This window comes from Choloepus didactylus, chromosome 6 (genome assembly GCF_015220235.1).
Source record: "Choloepus didactylus isolate mChoDid1 chromosome 6, mChoDid1.pri, whole genome shotgun sequence".
NCBI classification, from domain to species: domain Eukaryota; kingdom Metazoa; phylum Chordata; class Mammalia; order Pilosa; family Megalonychidae; genus Choloepus; species Choloepus didactylus.
This window is the reverse complement of record NC_051312.1, coordinates 121,701,766-121,720,936: the sequence shown is the minus strand read 5'-3', so window position 1 is coordinate 121,720,936 and position 19,171 is coordinate 121,701,766. Positions and strand designations below refer to the sequence as shown.

The 19,171-nt window shown below is 34.6% G+C and overlaps 1 protein-coding gene across 7 annotated transcripts in view; it reads right to left on the bottom strand.

Annotated features, from left to right (window-relative positions):
- Positions 1–253: 253 nt before the first annotated feature.
- Positions 254–19,171, bottom strand: part of GRIA4 (glutamate ionotropic receptor AMPA type subunit 4) — a 380,763-nt gene continuing 361,845 nt past the window's right edge. Inside the window, exons 15-17 of one of the 7 annotated variants that reach the window (XM_037841263.1) lie at positions 10,290–10,404; positions 7,883–8,017; positions 254–2,687 (exon numbers count right to left, since the gene is read on the bottom strand). In XM_037841263.1, coding sequence (XP_037697191.1) covers positions 2,523–2,687; positions 7,883–8,017; positions 10,290–10,404 — 415 coding nt within the window. In that variant the 3' untranslated portion in view covers positions 254–2,522. Of the gene's footprint in view, positions 2,688–7,769; positions 8,018–10,289; positions 10,405–16,235; positions 16,351–19,171 lie in introns of those variants that run through there. The other 6 variants (XM_037841259.1, XM_037841262.1, XM_037841261.1 and 3 more) reach the window with 6 other exon arrangements.

The following is a 19,171-nucleotide window of genomic DNA, read 5'->3' as shown; positions in this document are numbered from 1 at the left end:
GGAATACCTTTTCATTTGATAAGAAAATTCATCTGATCATCTTTTTTTTTCTCTTTAACCACCCTTTCCAGTGAGGTGGATGCCATGAAATCATACCAACTTTAGTCTTCATTTTGACTCACTGTATACTTAACACACACTCGATGGACTGTTAAGAGGAAAGATGTCTTAGTGCTTCCACTTAATTAAAGTAATTCCATTCCATTCATTCATTCATTCAACAAATATTTATTAAGCACCTAAATATGCCAGGCACTGTGCTGGGTGCTGGGGACACAACTGTGAACAAGATAGACACAGTCCCTGCCCTCAAGGAGCTTACAGTCTAATAGTTATACAGACAAGTACACAGGCAATTACAATGCAGTATGCTAAGTGCCATGATGGGAGAAGACATTAAGAAGGGCACCCTACTTAGTCTCATACGTAGGGGGTGGTAGATAGTCATGAGAATCATCCCACAGCAAGTAAAATTTGATTTGTGTACTGAAGGATAAGTACAAGTTAGGTAAAAAGGAAACAAGAAAGAGTGTTATAGACTGAGGAAATAGTTTATGCAGTGTCCCATGAGCTGCAGTTGAGTTTCATTTGTGGGCAGGATAATTTGGGGAGGAGGAGAGATAAGCAAGGGCCAGGTCATGGACTCCTGTGCTCTGTTAAAGAGCTTGGAATTTTTCCTGAGGAAACAATGTGTCTGTGTGTGTGTCTGTGTGTGTGTGACTTACGAGATTTGCACTTTTTAAGATTATTCTTACTGCAGCACAGAGACTGGATGGAGGGGATAGATTTCAAGCATTGAGGCAGAGAGATCAATTGTTCACTTTTTCCAAATATATCTCCCATGGTATCACACCCTGGGCTCTCACTAGCCCATCCAGTTGAATGGATTCATTAAACAAGCCATGGACAAGCACGGCTTTGGGCTACTGCTCACCCAGAAGACTCTTAGCACCTTCATTTATTGAAACTCAACCCATCTTTTCAAGGCCAGACTTCTAAAATTTTCGAACTTGTGCTTTCTGCCAAGATCCCTAAGTACTGTGACTTTTTCCCTACTATGATGCTTATTTATTATGTCAAAGGAACCAAACCTTCTCTTGAACTGTGTTAATTTAGTCCATACATAATATAAAGTATTTTAAATAAATAAACATGGGTATAATTTTCTTACATTTTCCATCGAGGACTAATTCTTTATTTGTTGTCTACTATTATTAGTGCCTTCAAATGATTTAAAAAGAGCAATGGAGATGGGGGTGAAGTCCAAGAGACACATAATTTTATGCAGCAAAATACAGTCAAGCAAAATTTCAATACACAATAACAGGATATGTTGCTATTATGACAATGATTTGTTCCCCAACTCAAAAACTCCATCTTTGACAATTTAACTTACTAACAAGTCAAAGATCTGTAAAAGAAGGGTAACTTAGGATGCAAAAATAATAAAGACTAGCTACATTTTCCATTATGGCCCATCACTTGACTTCAACAATCCTTCCTATAGTCTTGTAATTTCTCAAATAACTATTATAATGTTAAGAAAACAAATTGAAGCTCTGTCGATATTGTAAGAACTTCTCATTTTATTCTTTTTTGGTGGGTACAAAAACCACAATTTTGTACACAGAACAAGTTTATAAATAATATCGATAACATGAGTGACCCGTAGTCTTTTTTGAATCTACATTGCAGACTGATGATTTTACGGTAACATTTTCTTCTTTTTGTTTTTGTTCCTGGTAGTGAGACAAATGCAATCTGTGGACACCGACTCATGTAACAAAGTGAAGGTTATAGCAAACAAGAAGATGACCAACAACTCTTATAAAAAAAGTCTCTAAAGTTTATTACAGTGATGGTATTTATATCAATTATTGCAATGTATTGTTCCCTAAGATGGTTAGAAAAAAGAATCGTGTTTTCCTCTACTGAATTTACGCAGTTAAAAAGCAAGCATGTTTCAGTATTTGTTTTCTCCAAAGTAAGTACAAATACTTTCTTTAAATTTTTTCACAGGATTTACATGTTTGTTTATTATTTTCTTCTCACAGTTTAGTGATTTGTTTTCTCAGCTGGATACTCTTCCATTGAATACATGGGTGTTCTGGAGACACTGGTTAGCAGGTTGACTTCTATAACTATTTTATCCCTTGTGGTGAAGACAACAGCTTTCTGAGCAAGAACGTCACAGTTTAATGCGCTAACTCGCAAGTCTGATTAGTCTTTAAGTCCATTCGAGTGAAATTTGTTGCTGTTAATACACCCATCCCAACTCCCCCCACCCACTCCCCGAAAAATCTAAATTGTGAGTTTTCCTGATATAAAATCTGAGTTTGGGTTTCCGAGCTGAGCTCATGCACACGTTGCAGCTGCTGATGCCCGGCGCGTTCGGACGTACCTCCCTCTCTCAGCGGAACGGTTGGTTTAGCAAAGACGCGCGCGCGGCGTGTCCCTCAGGGCTGCGTCTCCATCAGTCACCGACACAGTTTTATTAAGGCACTCAATTATTTTTTTGGTTTTTATGGTAGGTCCGATGCAATGACAGCCAATCCTGAACTTTGTCTAATTGCAGTTCCAGCGTGTACAGCCTTTGGGCAGTCCGGCGTCAAGACGCGGCCGTTTTCTCCGACACTCCCAGTGATGGATAATCTGGCTTTGTTTCTTATGGCTTCAGAAAAGGTCAACTGGGTTGCGTGGAAAGGAAACAGAGAGAATGTCGAGTGTTACAATATTTGTTTCTTCAACAACATTGGACACAACAAACACCAAAATATCAATATTTAGACATCTGCATTTTTTCATATTCTTTTGTTCATATGAAAACTGCTTGTAAAGAGAAAGAAAAGCCCAGATGCACCTTCGAAAGAATCAGTCTAGAGTTTGTGGTCCTACCTGTTTGATAACTAATTCTAAAAAAGCAAAAAACAAAAACACAAAGTTAGGTTTTGTTTAGCAAATCTGGGCCAGGTCACATCTATTAATCTGCTGCATTGTACACCCTAGTACTTCTAGTCCACTTTAAGAGCTCCTTTATGTTTGGCCAGCATTCTTCAAATATTCTTTTCTTATTAAAAAATGTCTTTACAAAGTGAGGATTATATTCTTAAAAATGTCATGAATTGTCTAAACAAACTATATAGACTATTTATGACAGATCTTCCTGTTTTCATAACACAGACCTATCCACAGACACTTTCATTCATTCACACCAGTTAGTTATAGACATGACCCAAAACAGCACAATTAGTTACATATAGTTCCCTCTATGCCTACTATGGAAGCCACAGGTCATATTTTAAGAAATGTGCTTAAAGGGGAGTGTACTGAAAATGGGCATCTTTCAGTGCCTCCTGAAAAGTCATCACTGGGGAACTTCCTAGTAAAATTATGGGTTCTGTTGTCTAAAATCCTCATTAAATTCCAATTCTCTGCCATAGTAAGTAGCAGATAATATTACAGAGAGGAGAAACATGAAGCAATATTATGTAAATCTAATTATTATTCATTGGTTACCTTTAATTCTTTCCAGTAGCTGAATTCTAATAACTCAATAGAAAAATAAGGTAAATGAGATATTTCCAGTTTGTTATGGCTCAGGTGATAACTTGACCATATCTCAATTTCCTATTGTGAATTTAAGTGTATCCCATTCTTTAGGAAATTCCATCCCTGTATTTTTTTCTGTCTTGAAACTTAAACATTAGAATCATTACGTATTATGTAGTTAAATTAATAATTGAATAAAAGAATGTTAGAATGAAAAGGTGTAGAGATCAGCTACCCTGATAACTTCAGAAAGTTAGAGTCAGATTACTAGTTAATTACATATCTATGATAGAAACCAAGGTCAATCTCATACTTCTGCCTTATTAAATGGTCTCAAAAATTAATACATCTTCATAATCAGAAGTTAGGATACAGTCTCTATAGAAATATGACTGCTTTTATATTTGGCAATAGTAGTAAATATAATGATAATTTTAGGGAAAAATTATATTCCTATTTGGTTATCTTCTAGTCCCTTGATATCAAGGTTCTTCTGCCATTTTTTTGACACATAATAGGCACTCTAAATATTTGTTGAATGGATAAATGTCTATATATGGAAAGTTTCATTTTCTTACTTGTAAATGGAACTGATGGGATAAAATTCTAAATGAAGTATTTGTCAAAACTTGCAGAGCTGTATACTTAAAAGGGTGAATTTCACTGCATGTAAGGTTTATCTTAAAAAATTTCTAAATGAATACAAATTGAACTGAAGCACAATTTCAGTAAATCAATATGTGATTTAGAAATGCAACAATTCGATGTGATTAAGTTTAGCAAACATTTGAAAGGATCCCTTATTTAAAGACCTCACTTATACGGCAGAATCTCACCATGAAACAGTGGACATGGCTCCTTAAAGTGACTCTTGGGAGGTTATGTTACTAGAAAAATGAGTATATTCTGCTTAATATTAGACTGGATATGTTTTTGAGTGTGTGTATAAAAAGAATCATTAGCTAAGCAGCAAATTTATGTCAAGAAAATCTAGCAATAAAATGTTATATTTAAGAAACATAGATCAGAACTCGGTATCAAAGTTGCTGGATAATTTTCTAGTATAATCCCATTTTTCAATGTTATATGTTATGGATGGGCGTGTTTTGGATCAGAACCCTTTAATGGACACCCAGTTGCTTGGAACATACCAGTTGTAGCATTGGCATTTCACCTGAGCTTCTAGAGAAAACAATCTCTGGGCCATTTAGCTTAGATTCATTACATTTGTCAGTCACATGTTGAGAAAAAACGTGAAAAATGAATATCCATGAGTCTAACCCAACCAATGTATTAGCCGTCTTGAACATTGTACTTTGGGAAGCTTCAGATAACCAAGATTACTCAGGAGCAGCAGACTTAAGTAAGGTAGTTCCAGAAAATCCACAGTTACCTACTCACCACAAAATTAAAACAAAATCAAGACCACAGAGTGCTTCTTCAGATTCCCTTTCAACATTTATATTAAGTAAAATAGATAATTAATTTTTTAAAATATACTAATTTAGCTTTTTAAAAATTTTTGAAGAGGCAATACAATTAGTAAAAACACTGTAATTTTTTCAGAGAATTTTTTCAGAAGGCTTTTGCCATAAAAATCTATTTTTGTGTTTTCTTTTTTCTTGAAATCTATTGTGAGGAAAGGAAAACTCCCCAAATGTGAAAAATTCCATGTCTCTCTCAAATAACATTTTCTTCCTTATAGATTAATACAACAGAGTGTCATGTAAGTTCATGAATTTTTTGATACCCCCTATTTTCTCTTTCAGTCTGTGTTTAGCATTCTTATTCTCTGTCCTTCCATCTCTTGATTCTTCCACAAAATGCCATTTCTATTCATCTTGATGTGAACCTATGGAGGCTGATCAAATGAGGAAACTTTCTTATAAGTTTACATATGGTGTGGGTTTGGTTGGATTTTTAAGGCTAATGGCTGTGATAATTGTATGTGTTCCTTTGAGGGGTGATCACTTTTAAGTTCATAGTCTGCCATATATTGAAGGTTTCAAGTTTTGATTTTTAGATTCTGGGTAAAATATTATCTAAATTATCAGTTATTTGCCTAATTATGGCCAATAGCATTTTTGAAAGGGAACACCCATTGAATGTGGGAATATGGTAAAAAATGCTTCTGTTCAGTTCTTCTCCACAGATGCAGATCATTTTGTTTACCCTGAAAGCCATGAAGCCTTTTAAAAAGTCATGTGGACATGAATGTTTTATTTTTATTTGAAATGTTTGTCTTAAAAGTTGAACCATAGTTCTAAAGGCAGTTAGAGTTGCTATTAGTTGCATGTGATGATCTGGAATGTCAGATTCTGATGCCCCCCTCCCCCACCCCATCCCCCAAAATTATTCGCACCTTAATGATATGTACCTAACCTGGGAATGTATATCCCTTTTTAACAACTTCCCATAACTTTGTAATAAACTGGCATCCCTAAGTATTTCTTTCTAAAACTCTCTAATATTCCTTTTCTTTGCTTTACTTCCCCACCCTGGGACTTTACTGATGGCTGGGATGCCTTTGCTATGCCAAAGAAAAGTCAATTTTAATAAACTTTTAGAAAACCTTTTTTGGGACATCTTATAAAACTCATCTCAGAATGATGTCAGAATTAGCTCCAAAATCTGGTATTGTTTTTTCTCTTGGGAAAATCTCTCCTTGACTTTGTAAATATTAAGATGAAACAATTCCCATAATAGAGAAAACACCTTGACATTGCCGCAGCTTGTTGTTTTGCTATTAGAAGGCATTACCAAAATGTTTTTATCTGAGTGAATGGAGGGTTTAGTTCTTAATTCTTCTTCATGAAATTGAGGAAGTGCCTATCTAGGATTATCTATGTGCAGTTGTACTCAGTTATTGATTTCTAGACTGTGGATAACAGCAATTATATCTTGGTAAAAAGAGATGGCTTTTGGTTTTGTTTTTAAAAAAAACTAATAAGCATTTCAATAGCTTTTTTTGGCTTTTATAAAAGGGGTTTATTAAGTTACAAATTTTCTCAATAGCTTTTATATGAATAAATATCAAAGGTCAATGCAGGTCTACCTGGCACAACCTCAGATGCATATATTATTCTTATTAACAATTATATTGTGTTTCTGACTTTTTGGGTTTTGATCTAACCCTGAATGTCTCTTGTGGGTTCAAAGGCTTGTTTTTATATCTGTAATCAGAATGAGCAGCACATTCAGTTAGCTATTATATATAATTTTAAAAAATGGGTTTTAGAGACCTGATTTCAGGAAGAACAATAACGAATGCTTTTATATCTTATTTTAAAAGCACTATCATTACGAAAAAAATCAGTGGACACTTAGAGTCTTAAAAAATGATCTCTAGCTCCTATATTTTTACTGAATTTTTACAGTTTTTTTATAGTGACATGACAAGAAGATGTGAGTGAGGAGGGCTGAACTTGCCTTGCTTAAAAGCAATTGAAATGGGCCATAAAAACTCACTGCAATTTTTATCTTTTACTGCATCCCTCCTGTAGAACACATTTATGGGTAACATTTTTGAATGGAGAATATATTGCCTAAAATACCTATTCACCTTAGTGATACTTTGAATATTAGAGTGGAATTTCATTCTAATAATTGTGAAGTGTAGTCAGTATTCTAACATCACTCCTGCCTAATATCTGGCTGAAGGACTACTGTCCACTTGATAAACAGCAGGGTTTCACTCGTTAAAAATATAGAATAATGGCTAATGTAAAACAAATTATAGTAGGAGCTAAAATCCATTGAGCACTTATTATGTGCCTGACACTTCTTTGGAATTTTTACATATATTGTTCCTCAGAAAACAATATGACATTTATCAAAAATAGGCAATATGTCTAGATTTTGATCATTTTTCTTAAAATTGGATTGTTACAGAGAAGATTAGCCTAGCTTATGTGCAAGGAAATCCAGGTCTAATTTCCAATTTCTCCCAAATTTCAGACTATTACAGTTAAAATCATTTCACAATGCAATTCTGAGATTTGTGTTTGTCATTCGGACCCCTGCAATGCAGATATCTATAGGCAACATAGAGTTTCAAACAGTACATCTGCAGCCAAAGAAAACCGAACCATTTTGCACTGAAGTTTTCAAAATATAAAGCTCTAACTAGAAGCAAGCAATACCACCACTGGACAGACAGGTCACAACACTGCATTTACAAGATGCATCACCCACTCACTGTAGTAGGCCCTAAGTCCTACCCCTAAATTTTAATACTTTCGGTTCCATATACGTTGTAACCTTCTCTATAGGTTGCTAAATTCTGGGTATTCTGCGAGGAAGTTGGGTTAAAAGTCTGTGCACTCTTTGCCACCTTCATTCTCTTCGCCTCTGCCCTGGACTTGTAACAGAACTCTATCAAAGCCACCAGCATTGCCAAGCCCAAGCCGCCAACCAGAATGTAGAAGACGCCTGCTACGTTGCTCAGGCTCAAGGCACTCGTCTTGTCCTGTGGGGGGGATAAAGACACTTTTGTTAACTGTGGAAATGCCACTTCTAAAAGGTAAAAGTACACATGAAACCCAAACAGCCATTCAAGTAAATGCGTAATTTAACTTTAAATTATTTACAAGTATAAGTCACCGTTGTCGGTTTAGGAATTTAAACATAAAGCTTATAGGTCTTGGGAGAAGCGGAATTATGATGACTACCCATAAATAGCATGTGATTGCATTCAATAAAATCTGGAACATTTTATCATTAGTAACTATGCAATGAAAAGCACTATGCTTAGCCATATATAGACATTTAAAATATAGGGCAGTAGAAGAGGACTTATTATTGTTAAGTTTGAAAATGTTTAAAATCCATTTACATGGGATGGGGACCTCATTTGGCTTTTTTTTCCATTAAAACATTCTTTTTAATTTGTGGAATTTCTTTTGAATGAATCTAATTTCACATTTATTACTTAAGGAACTAGTGGACTTTAAGTTAGATATTTCACATTTTCTTCATCATACTTTATAAAATATATGCATATAATCTGTTAGGGTACACACTGGTTTTTCAGTTCCATCAGCATGGGAAAGCTAATGAAAAAATGTCCTTTTACATGTTATATATTATATAATATAATCCTATTTAGAAATTATATATCACATATGCTATTTAGAAATAATTATATATATAGCACACAGATACCTTTTTGAAAGATAACCAGAAAATACACAAATTACCATGGACAATTGAGAAATAAATTATTTATGTATGGCCAAAATTATAGCTGTTTTTATTGATTTAAAAATAGAATTCCAATTCCACTTAAAAATGCTTAATCAATTAATATTTTAGACATTTTATTCTTCAGAGCTTTAGCACACATTTTATATCATAATTGGTTCAGAAATAGCCAAGCATATGATTGGGAGATATTAAAATTATAACAAGAATTTGGAACCTTTTTCACAAATTGTAAACATGTTTATTATATAACATTATTTAAAAAAAAAAAGTATTTTGGGTAAAATACCTGAAGGATGCCCTGTGGCCATTATCTTCTCAGCCATATGTTTTGTGGAAAAGGTGATTCAGACACTTAAGTCGTTTTATTGGAGAGTGTTTAATTTATAAATGCACTATATATTCTGTTCACTTAGCTATGACATCACTGTCTGGGCCAAAAACTCAGGGCAGCATCATCTAAAAAAAGAGTCAATAAGTATATGTGCTTCTTCTACTTTAAGCATTTGAGATGACTATTTCATTATCTGGGCCAGGTTCATTTCATTCCATTCTAGAATGAGTGGTTCAATGGAAGACAGAAATGATTAAAATATAGGGATAAACCCTGAAAAAGGTTGATTAACCTGTCTCTTCTTAAACTAATTGAAACTTTCCTATTTAAAACAGTCACATATTGGTCTTAAATAACCAATAATTATTTTTTCTTCCTTCCAAAAGATACAGATAAAATAAGAGAGGATACCAAGAATCCTCAGTTATGGTTTTCAGGCATTGTTATTATTGCCTAATGTGTGCGAATATTTAGATTCACTGATAATCTTGTTATATACATATTTTTCTTTAGAATAAAAATATAACTGATTTCAACACTACTTTCATTGTACTTAACAGACTCAGGCCTGTAGGTTCTTCAAATGTTCTGAAAAGAATTCATCAATCAGAGATTTTAGAACTTGAGGATATTATTCATAAACATTGATTTATTAAATAATTTTGATAGGGAGAAAGTTTTACTCTGTTTATCTGCTAGCACAGAAATATAATAGGGCCTCTTTAATTTGGAAATATGGTGACAAAAAACTGAACCTTTGCATGAACGTTTATTTAATATTTAAAATCTTTTTTCTAATTGGCTACTGATCAATTTCCCATTTCCTGTTTCCTGAATATTTCAGTTCTTTGAAATAACAGATTTCATGGTCTCTACCCCCAAACGAACAAAACCCAACCAAAAAACACAAAACTTTAATTAGTGGTACGTAAGTTTGAGAATCATATGAGGAATTTTAGTTTTCCTTTTTTTTTTTTTTTTCCATTTAAGTTTATTTAAAAGCATTACTACTGGTTGAGCAGGTGGTTGCAATTTCCTGAAAAGATAGTCCCTTTGGCTGAAATGTATGACATTAGCTTTTAATTTAGGCAGTGGCTGAGTGTATAGGGAAATTTCAGTTTTTACTGTTTCCATATACTTTTGACAATTGCTCCCGTTTACTGCTTTGTGAACACAAGAGGAGGCCCGAACTGCAGAGACTGACCTTGCTTCCAGAGTCCTTGGGTCCACATTCACCTTTATCGTACCACCATTTGTTTTTCAGCTTGTCTAAGACGCCTGCCTCACTGAGTTTCAAAACGGCAAGGTTTACAGGAGTTCTTCACGTGGAAAATAACATAAATAACATTATATATGTTATTTTATGTTATTCAAGTAAAACTACATTAGAATCGCATGGCAAAGTGACAGAGCAGAGGCCACAGTAGGTGCTATGTCTTGTACTGTAGGCCCAGGTTTAGAAACAGACATAAAACTGGGGCCTGCTCCATCGCTTTAGGTAACAGGCACATACTGCTAGGGAGGATTTTTAAATAAAATGTATGCAATTACTGTGAATCCAAAACTATTGGCCTGGGTTGGGTTTCTCTAACATTTACAGTTTTCCAACATAAATCGAGTCATTCAAAATCCAGGAGTTCTTTCTCCTTTCAAAATTAACGGAAGTGGCTGCAAGTGGACAGACAGACATACAGAGGCTGGATAGGACTGATTTCATTTCTTGCATGCATCACTGTCAGCTAGTGGAATTTTACTTTATGCTTCAAAAATATGCCTACTGTATCCATTATTAAATCGACTCCTTAACCACTCTCATCACAGTCCTGAATGAAAGGGGAGGATGATACAGGTGTTGTAGATGAAGGGACTCCTCATGCAAAGGAAGATCACTATAAGACAAATATGTAAATTCTTATTTTAAAATATAAGCCCATGATGCTATTTTTCTTCTGGGTGGCAGTATTTAACAGAAATAATATCACCCTCTGCAGATTTTCACGGCTGCCACAATCATTTTGTCTTGGCCATATCTCCTAATGCCTCATTTCCCCTAGGAAATGTTAAGTGCATTTGAAGGAACACAGCATGCATTTATTTATTACCCAAGGGATTAATTCTATAAACCTATTCCATAAACATATCTATACAACTAGGTAATGCATTAATACGATGATGATGATAGCTAACACTGAGCACTTACTATGTGCCAGGCACTGTTATAATTACTATTTTTTTTTTTTCGTTTAATTACTGTTATCATCCACATTTTATAGAAAAGGAAAACAAGGCAAAGAGAACATAGTTAGCTTATCTAGAGTCACAGCCAGGAAGTAGCGAGTCAGGATTTATAATAATCTGACTTCATAGCTCATGCTGTTTAAAACATAAACAACAGAAACTCAGGAAATGGGGTTTTTGACTGAGTTTTCTAGTTAACAGTTAAACCAAAATCCATTTTTCTTCTTGTACCCATGGTTCTGAAAAAAATTCTAATGTATGTTTTCCTTTTTGTCTTTCTGGTTTCTGAAAACAATTTAATTTATTCATCCATGTCATAAAATCTTACTACAGCTTAGCTTCATTGTTCCATTTAAAAGATGGTATGTGTTTGCATGATTCTAGAGTATTTTGTTTAAATTGCTTTTTGAATTACAATTTGACCAAAAAAAAGGCTGAATTCAGGGGTGGAGGGGGATGAGGATTCTGGTTAATTAAGGTACTTGGTTAATTTTGCTCCAATTAATCTAGGTTCTACTATACTATCTATCTACTATACTATCTATACAGCAATCCCATCCCATCCTGTCCCATCCCCAAACATTTATCAATGGATTGTTACAAAATCATACCTGCGGATTGGTTGTAAACTATGAGCTCCCTGGGAGCAGGAGCCACATCTTTATAAAGCAGTTATTTACCAGAGTATCTGACTTGAAGTAGGTATTCTCTAAAATTTCTAAATTTAAATGATTTTGAATGCAGAACAAGATTTTTCATTTAACTGATATAGAAAAGGTTTAGGTCTCCAGGCTAGCTCACCAAGGCCTTTTGAACACATTCTGGTAAGTTAGGTAGCCAATACTGTACTTCTTGAATGGGATTTGGGTGATAGAAGGAGGACTTGGTGCTGAAAAGAGGAGGACAATGAAAGAGGAGAGTTAGGTTCCTTCCAAAAGGCAAAACTGTGGAATAGATGAAGACTGCCTTTGGTTTATCTCCCTTCCTTTTTAAGGTACACCATTCCTCTTCGCCCCACCTTCCCCTTGCTTCTTTGTACCTTCTGCTAGTAACTCCTGTAGCCTGGTTTGGGGGTTAAGATTAGACAGGCTTTTTACGTATAAGATATAGATTATTAACCAAACTAAACGTTCAACTGGTGGAGCAGGGAACTCATTACTGTGAGAGTCCTTCTACGAGGGTCAGATTCCCTTAGTGGTTTCTGTTAACCACATTTTTTGTCCTCATTTTTTCCTACATATGAAGGCACATTCTGTATAATAATTCCAGGCTTTATTCTTGCATTGGTTTTCATGGCTGTGGTGAAGGGGAGTAGGACACTTGTAAGTATAACATATTTTAAAATCATGAATGGACTGTATTCTTCAAAGTGCCAAATTAAAAACCATGAATTGTGTGATCAACATAATTCCTAGAAAACACATCATTTGATAAACACACAAAATGATTAAATATCCACATCCATGAGTGTACATACTTCTACATACATAGGAAGAGAATGATGTATAAAATAAACAGAAAAAAATCAATGATTTTTTAGATATTATTAGCATAATGGTGTTACAGGTATTGCCCAAAATTTCCAGCTAGAGTCAGGATTAAATTCATTTAAAAATTGGTATAAAATTCTGGGTATGCTTTGCGCTCAAACTAAACAGTATTAATCAAAGGGGAAAACATTGCAGACAATATTTTTAAACTGGTTCCTTGCTAATTAGTAAGTTTCTGCTATTTTATTGTTCACAATGAGTATGAATTTCTTATGACTTAAAAAAAGATCACCTCTCCATAGTATTAAACCCATGGAAGGTGCAAATTTTCAAATAAAGATGAATTTGTACACTCAAATCATGCCTTTCCAGTTTCATTTACTTCATTTAAGATGCAGGACACTTTTTCTTTTATCTTTGGTTAAATGTTGATGTCTCACTGTAAGTGTCTTGGCTGCGGGCTGCTATATTCAGGAGAACTTCCTAGCACTGAGAGTCAACGGCCCTCAGGTGGTGAGACGGGAATGCTAATTATCGCACAGCCGAGGGGCCTGATTGGGCAGCTGCCAGCTATGCTGAAGAGGTCGATAGATTAAATCATAGGCTCCTTGAAGGAAAGGGCAGTGGATAGTTGTGCCGTCGTCCCTGTCCGCGCTCCACCCCTCCCCCCCGCACAGGTATACTGGCACATTGCCCAGTTAAAGCATTAGTTTAATAATTTGCTGAATGAAGGGCTGGGGGTGTCCTCCCCTGGTTACAATACTGCAAATGATGGGGAAATTGTCTTGTAACAAGCCGTTTCATGTATAGGACAGGTTTCCTTCTTTTTTTTCCCCCTTTCCTTCATCAACTGAATCACTACCAGGACAGTTAGTTTTCTCCTACCAAAATTCAGTATTTGAAAATCAGATAACACAGGATTTCAGCTTGCTTGTGCTGAGATCTCTAAATGTACTTAAAAAAAAAATCTCTCTACTGAAGTTGCAGCATTTTATTTGTCTCTTCTGCTCTTGGCTTTCTACTCAGCCTTAGAGCAAGAGGAATTCTTCAAGTTGGTACTTTTTCTCCTTATTTTACCTCTTTTGAGGACGATCAGGCCAAATGGGAGGGGAGAGGTAAATTTAAAAAGAAAATCAGTTACCTGTACAGTTGAGAACAATGTTGTTAGGAGGTGCAAAACAAAACAATGAAAAAGCAGCAGCAGCCTCCTGGTAATTTACTTTGTTAGGTCAGGCCATTTAAAATATCAGCTTTTATTACAAATTCAAAGTAGGACACTTATTAACATTTAGATTGTATAGTAACAATCTATTCTTTTGGTGATAAACATTACATCAATATAAAACCTACTAGGAATTTTTTTAGCATGAAACTAAAATTCCTGAGGGAAAATAGAACATATTGTAATTTCATTTGAAGGGGAACGTTCAATGTTAATTTTGATAACATCTTAGAAATTACTTTTCAAGATTTGAAATAGCATTTTAGAATATCATTTTGTAGTTCATGTTTTGTGAAAGTAATGTATCTTTTGCCTGTAAGAATAAGAAGTTTCATTTTTTGAAAATCACAAGGTTACACTGACCTTTTCTTTTGGGCAACAGATAATTACTGAGTGTCCATGATATATCAATTGCTATGTTGGATGGATGTAAGAAGGTTAAAATCTGAGATGGCCAGTCCTTCATTTAAATAAATTAAAATGATTTTTGAGTTACAAAGATTTTTCCAATATGTGCACCTTTTTTTCTTATGTTTGCTTTAATGTATTAATGCATTAATGAGTCATTAATGTAAACTAAAATAGGACTTAATTATTAGTTTTTATGGAAAATTTTATCTAGAACGTAGTGTTATACTTCTTTTATAGTTATGAAAATAATATTTTACAACCCCAAATTTTCTAATGGAATAGAATATCTTTGTTTTCATTTTCCCAGGTGCTGTTACAGCATAATTTCTTACATTTTTAACTTGCATGGAGGAAATGCTAGATTATTAGTGTAAACTTGAATAATTTTCTTTGCATTACTACACATTTATTTATATTTTTATGGAAATGATCAGAAAATTTTAGGAAAGCTGGGGCTTCAAAATATGAAAAGAGTTAATATTCCTTAAGAAAACATATGGATGGTGCCCAGAATGGAGGTGCCTAAGGGGTCAACTGAGGGGGCAAGGCAGGAGGAACCCACAGGTTCTTCTCTCTAGGCTCGCTGTGCCCTTTCTCTCAGGACTCAGGTTCTTTTCAGGATATGGCGATGGATGGTCAGGATGGAGGAAACAAAGGATTGTGTCTCACCCTCTCTCATGCCTCTCTTTGTGGGCATAAAAATTCACTTGGCAATGTTTGTTCTTCCTCCTGGAGCAGGGCTGGGTAGCGGATGGGAGTACACAGGTGAGCTGAGTTTGAAAGGCTTTAGTTACAAAGGTGGGATGGGCGAGGTTAGATGTCATCCTCAGGGCACTCCCTAAAAAAAGAGCATTGCTCTGTGTGTGGGTTGGAATGCCTAGTGAGAGAATTTATAGCCCAACCCAGAATCTGAAGATAAGCAGGATTTCTTGTTTGGGGCAATTCTCTAGATTTAAAAACAAAAACAGGAGTGTACAATTTTGAATTTTCATTATCGTTATATATCAATCGAAAGTGATTAGTCAGAAGATTTCCATCAGTGGATTGTTTTCTTTGAGTCTGTAAACACTGGTATGTAGTAAAGAAGGGTTCCTGGGACTTTGTTTAATATTTTTTGATAGTTATGAACTTACTTTTCATTCTTATTTAGCCACTGCTTAGAAATTAAAAAAAAACTATTATTTTATGAACCTGGAAATAAGACACGGATGAAACAAAGACAAAGCTGTTTTTGTAACCTGGTTCATTTAAGGATAGCAAAAAATGTTTAGTTCATGTGACTGTCTCTGATTTGTTATTTAACTATAATGGAAGCCTGGCATCTTACATGGAAACATGACCTTCTGGTAGGTACTCTAGACAGGTCTAGGTGGGGTAAGGTTATTGCTGTATATAACATTTGGGGGAAGCTCTGGCCCCACAATGGCAAAGAAAAGAAAATAGACTTACCCCCTCTCTTTTCCCTTCTCTTTTCACTAAATTGCTGTTTCAAAATTTGTGTCCTCTCTGTTTTCCAAGACCAAGACTCACAAGACTATATAATGTCTGCTCCACAGCCTCTTCAAAGCCAGGGATTTTCAATGAACATTTCAATTAGGTTTGTCAGGATGTCCCCCAATTTATAACAGTTGCAAATATTTTTGCTTTGACAGTAATTGCATACTTAAGTTTGTGAAGGAATTGACTAGCAATTCTGGTGATATTACAAGGTGCAAACCAGAAGTCTCCCAGCAGATGCACCTATTACTTTACATACTGTTTACCCGCTTTTGGTGACATTGAGGCTAACCTTGGAGTCACCTCCCCCGCTGCCACATTCTCCTTTGTCGTACCACCATTTGTTTTTCAATTTGTCCAAGAGGCCTTGTTCATTCAGTTTTAAAACTGCGAGGTTAACAGCATTTCTTGAAACGATAAAACATATTTTGTAAGAAACTGCACAGCTGTTAAGATGTTAGAAGGAATGAGGACTTAAGCTCTTTTATAAGCTTCTCCCAGACGCTAAATAAACCTCTCATTTTGCCATCCTACAGCCCCTTCCACCACAGTCCAAACCAAAGGCAACTGCAACTAATTTCAAATGTATTAAACATGCAATAGTTGGTGCCATTCACTTTCACAGTTCGTTTATTGTCTAATAACTAATCCCATCAACCAATTACATGGACTTTTTTTTTTTTAAACACTTGAATTTACTAGAAATTGAGAAAGAATCGTCTGAAATTCCTTTGCCTCTAAGAATGTCAACAATTCAAAAAGGCTGGCATGAAAATTTATTTGCAGAAAAAATAAAAATGACATGCACAAACCAACAAACCAGCCACTAATTTTTGTGTCCTGATTTCCTGACAACAAAGAGTATGGCTAATTATTATATTTATGCAGGTTTACTTTGCTGCTTATTTGTTTTCTGAATCTAGGATTTTTAGGTTTGGCACAGTTTCACGGGGTGGAACTCATGGGATACTCAAGAGACAAGCAGCAACATCTCTTAGGGATAAAGTTTTTTATATATGAATTTTGTGTTGCTTCTTCAAGGCATTCTATGTTATTTAGAAACGAGGATCACTTTATAAATTAAGTAATGAAACCCCAGGAAATCATGCTGCATGTGAATAGAGACTTTGCAGACAAACACTCTAGATTATTAGATTTTCTCCACGTTTATCTCTGTTGGGTGTTGGGAGTAGCATGTTCTAGGTATTCTCTAAGAGGATTAAAAAAAAAAAAAGGGTCATGGGCTTTTATTTCCCATACATTTGGTTTCTTTCCTGCTTTCAAGTTACAGTTTTTGAGTGAGTTATTATTTCAAGTGGTTTTTCCAGTATTTAATAAAATTTCTGTTAATTCTAGGGAGTAGCTTTTTATACTGAGAGAACTTGGGCACAGTTTGTGCTCTGATATTTGATAAATACTGAATTTGTGATTACTTACTGTCAAGTATAGTCTAGATAAAATAAAACAAAACAGCCATGTTAATTAATAGCATTTGAACTTGGGTTTGCAAGTGAAATGTTATTTGACTAACTAATAAAAGGAGGTGTATGTTTTACCACTAATCAGCCTATTCAAGTATTCTCTTAAAATGTGTTGGACTATTTCAGGTAAGAGATGTGTATTTCCCAGTGTTTTGATAGTCTGCTCTATCTGAAGAGTAAACACATCCCATGAATAAACAAAACACTTTGAGAGTATTAACTCTTTTTAAGAGTTAGACTGCTATTTACTAAATGCTAATTAAATAATTAGCTGTTCTTACATTGACAAGCAAGTGCTGCATTAGTGACGTGAAAAAATTTATACACTCACTAAAGCCAACATCACCATGTTGTCAGTTTAATCACCAAAAGGACCAGATGAAACATAGGAATAAATGTAAACCTAGTGGAGAGATATCTACTGAAAAATTCTTTGGGGAGGAAAGGAATTACTTTACCACGTGTACCCAAGAAACACGGTAAATTTGTCTTTCAATGAATTAAAAATAGCTATGAAAATTTTATATTTGGAGAAATTACTTTTAAAATTCACTTTATTTTAGCCTTGAACATACGTATCAGGCTTTAAAAATGAAGTGGTATCCCAATTATTTTATATATTGGTTTAGAACATTCCTTTCATTAAAAAACTGAAGTCATTCCATGAGAGGGTTATTTAACAGGGTTATTAGCCATCTCCAAAGACAGTTTCACAGCACAATAGAAAACAAAAAAAGCAAAATAAAGGAATGGATAAGGAAAAAAAAAAGCTTTATGTTGAGAAAATTGCTTGGAATAAAGCTTTCTAAAAACCATTCTAAGACACTGTCTTTCTAATACCATCTAATAGGCCATGTAAAACCAGTTTAGTTTCACACTGCTATACGTATATGCATATATATTTGGTTAACATTATTCACTAGGTCAACAAATAAGTCACTGCCCAATATGCAATTAATCCACACAAAGCCCTTCCAGAAATATATGGTCCTTCAATAAAGTCCACTTAATACTGTCATATATGAAATTTACATTTCTTTAATGATGAATAATGGAAGGCACTTTGTAGTATTTGTAAATAGTCTGCAGTATTTCAGGATTTCTTTGCATGTTAAAATGTCTGCTACTTTCTACAATGGTCTGACTAAAGGTGGAATTTCCTTATAGAATAAGTGTAGGTCTAAAGATCTTCTTGGATTGCTATTTAAACTGTGACATAACCACAGTATGCAATGTCCAATAGGGCATCTGTTATATTTATATGGAATGCATTAGTTTTACATGTTGTTAAGGATAAGAATTAATCAAATGGTTTTGAATATATATAATTATTTTACTCAGTTTGCTAGAATAGGTTAAAAAGTACGTTTTCTCCAGGCAAAAGAAAAAGGAATCATGAAGGGGTAATTTGTAAACAAGACATAGGAAACCAAAGTAGTCGGTAAAGGAGGGACAGAAAAAGCGGGCCCACCCTGCGGCACTCTCGACTGTTGCTTGGAATCCCCTTCATGTATTTCAGACATAGATTTTGAGATCAATGTCAGAAATTTGTATTGATATATTTTTTAAAATTCTTGCCCAGATTAAGTACGAGAGAAACTATAATAGTGATCCACCAAAAAGAAAAGAGATTAAAAAAAAAAGAATAATATTTTGGGCTATTTCTTACATAAATTATTTGTTTTATTGTATTAAATGCAGCTTTCTCAGAATAAATGCAATTGAAATGGATTGTTTTTCATTTAAA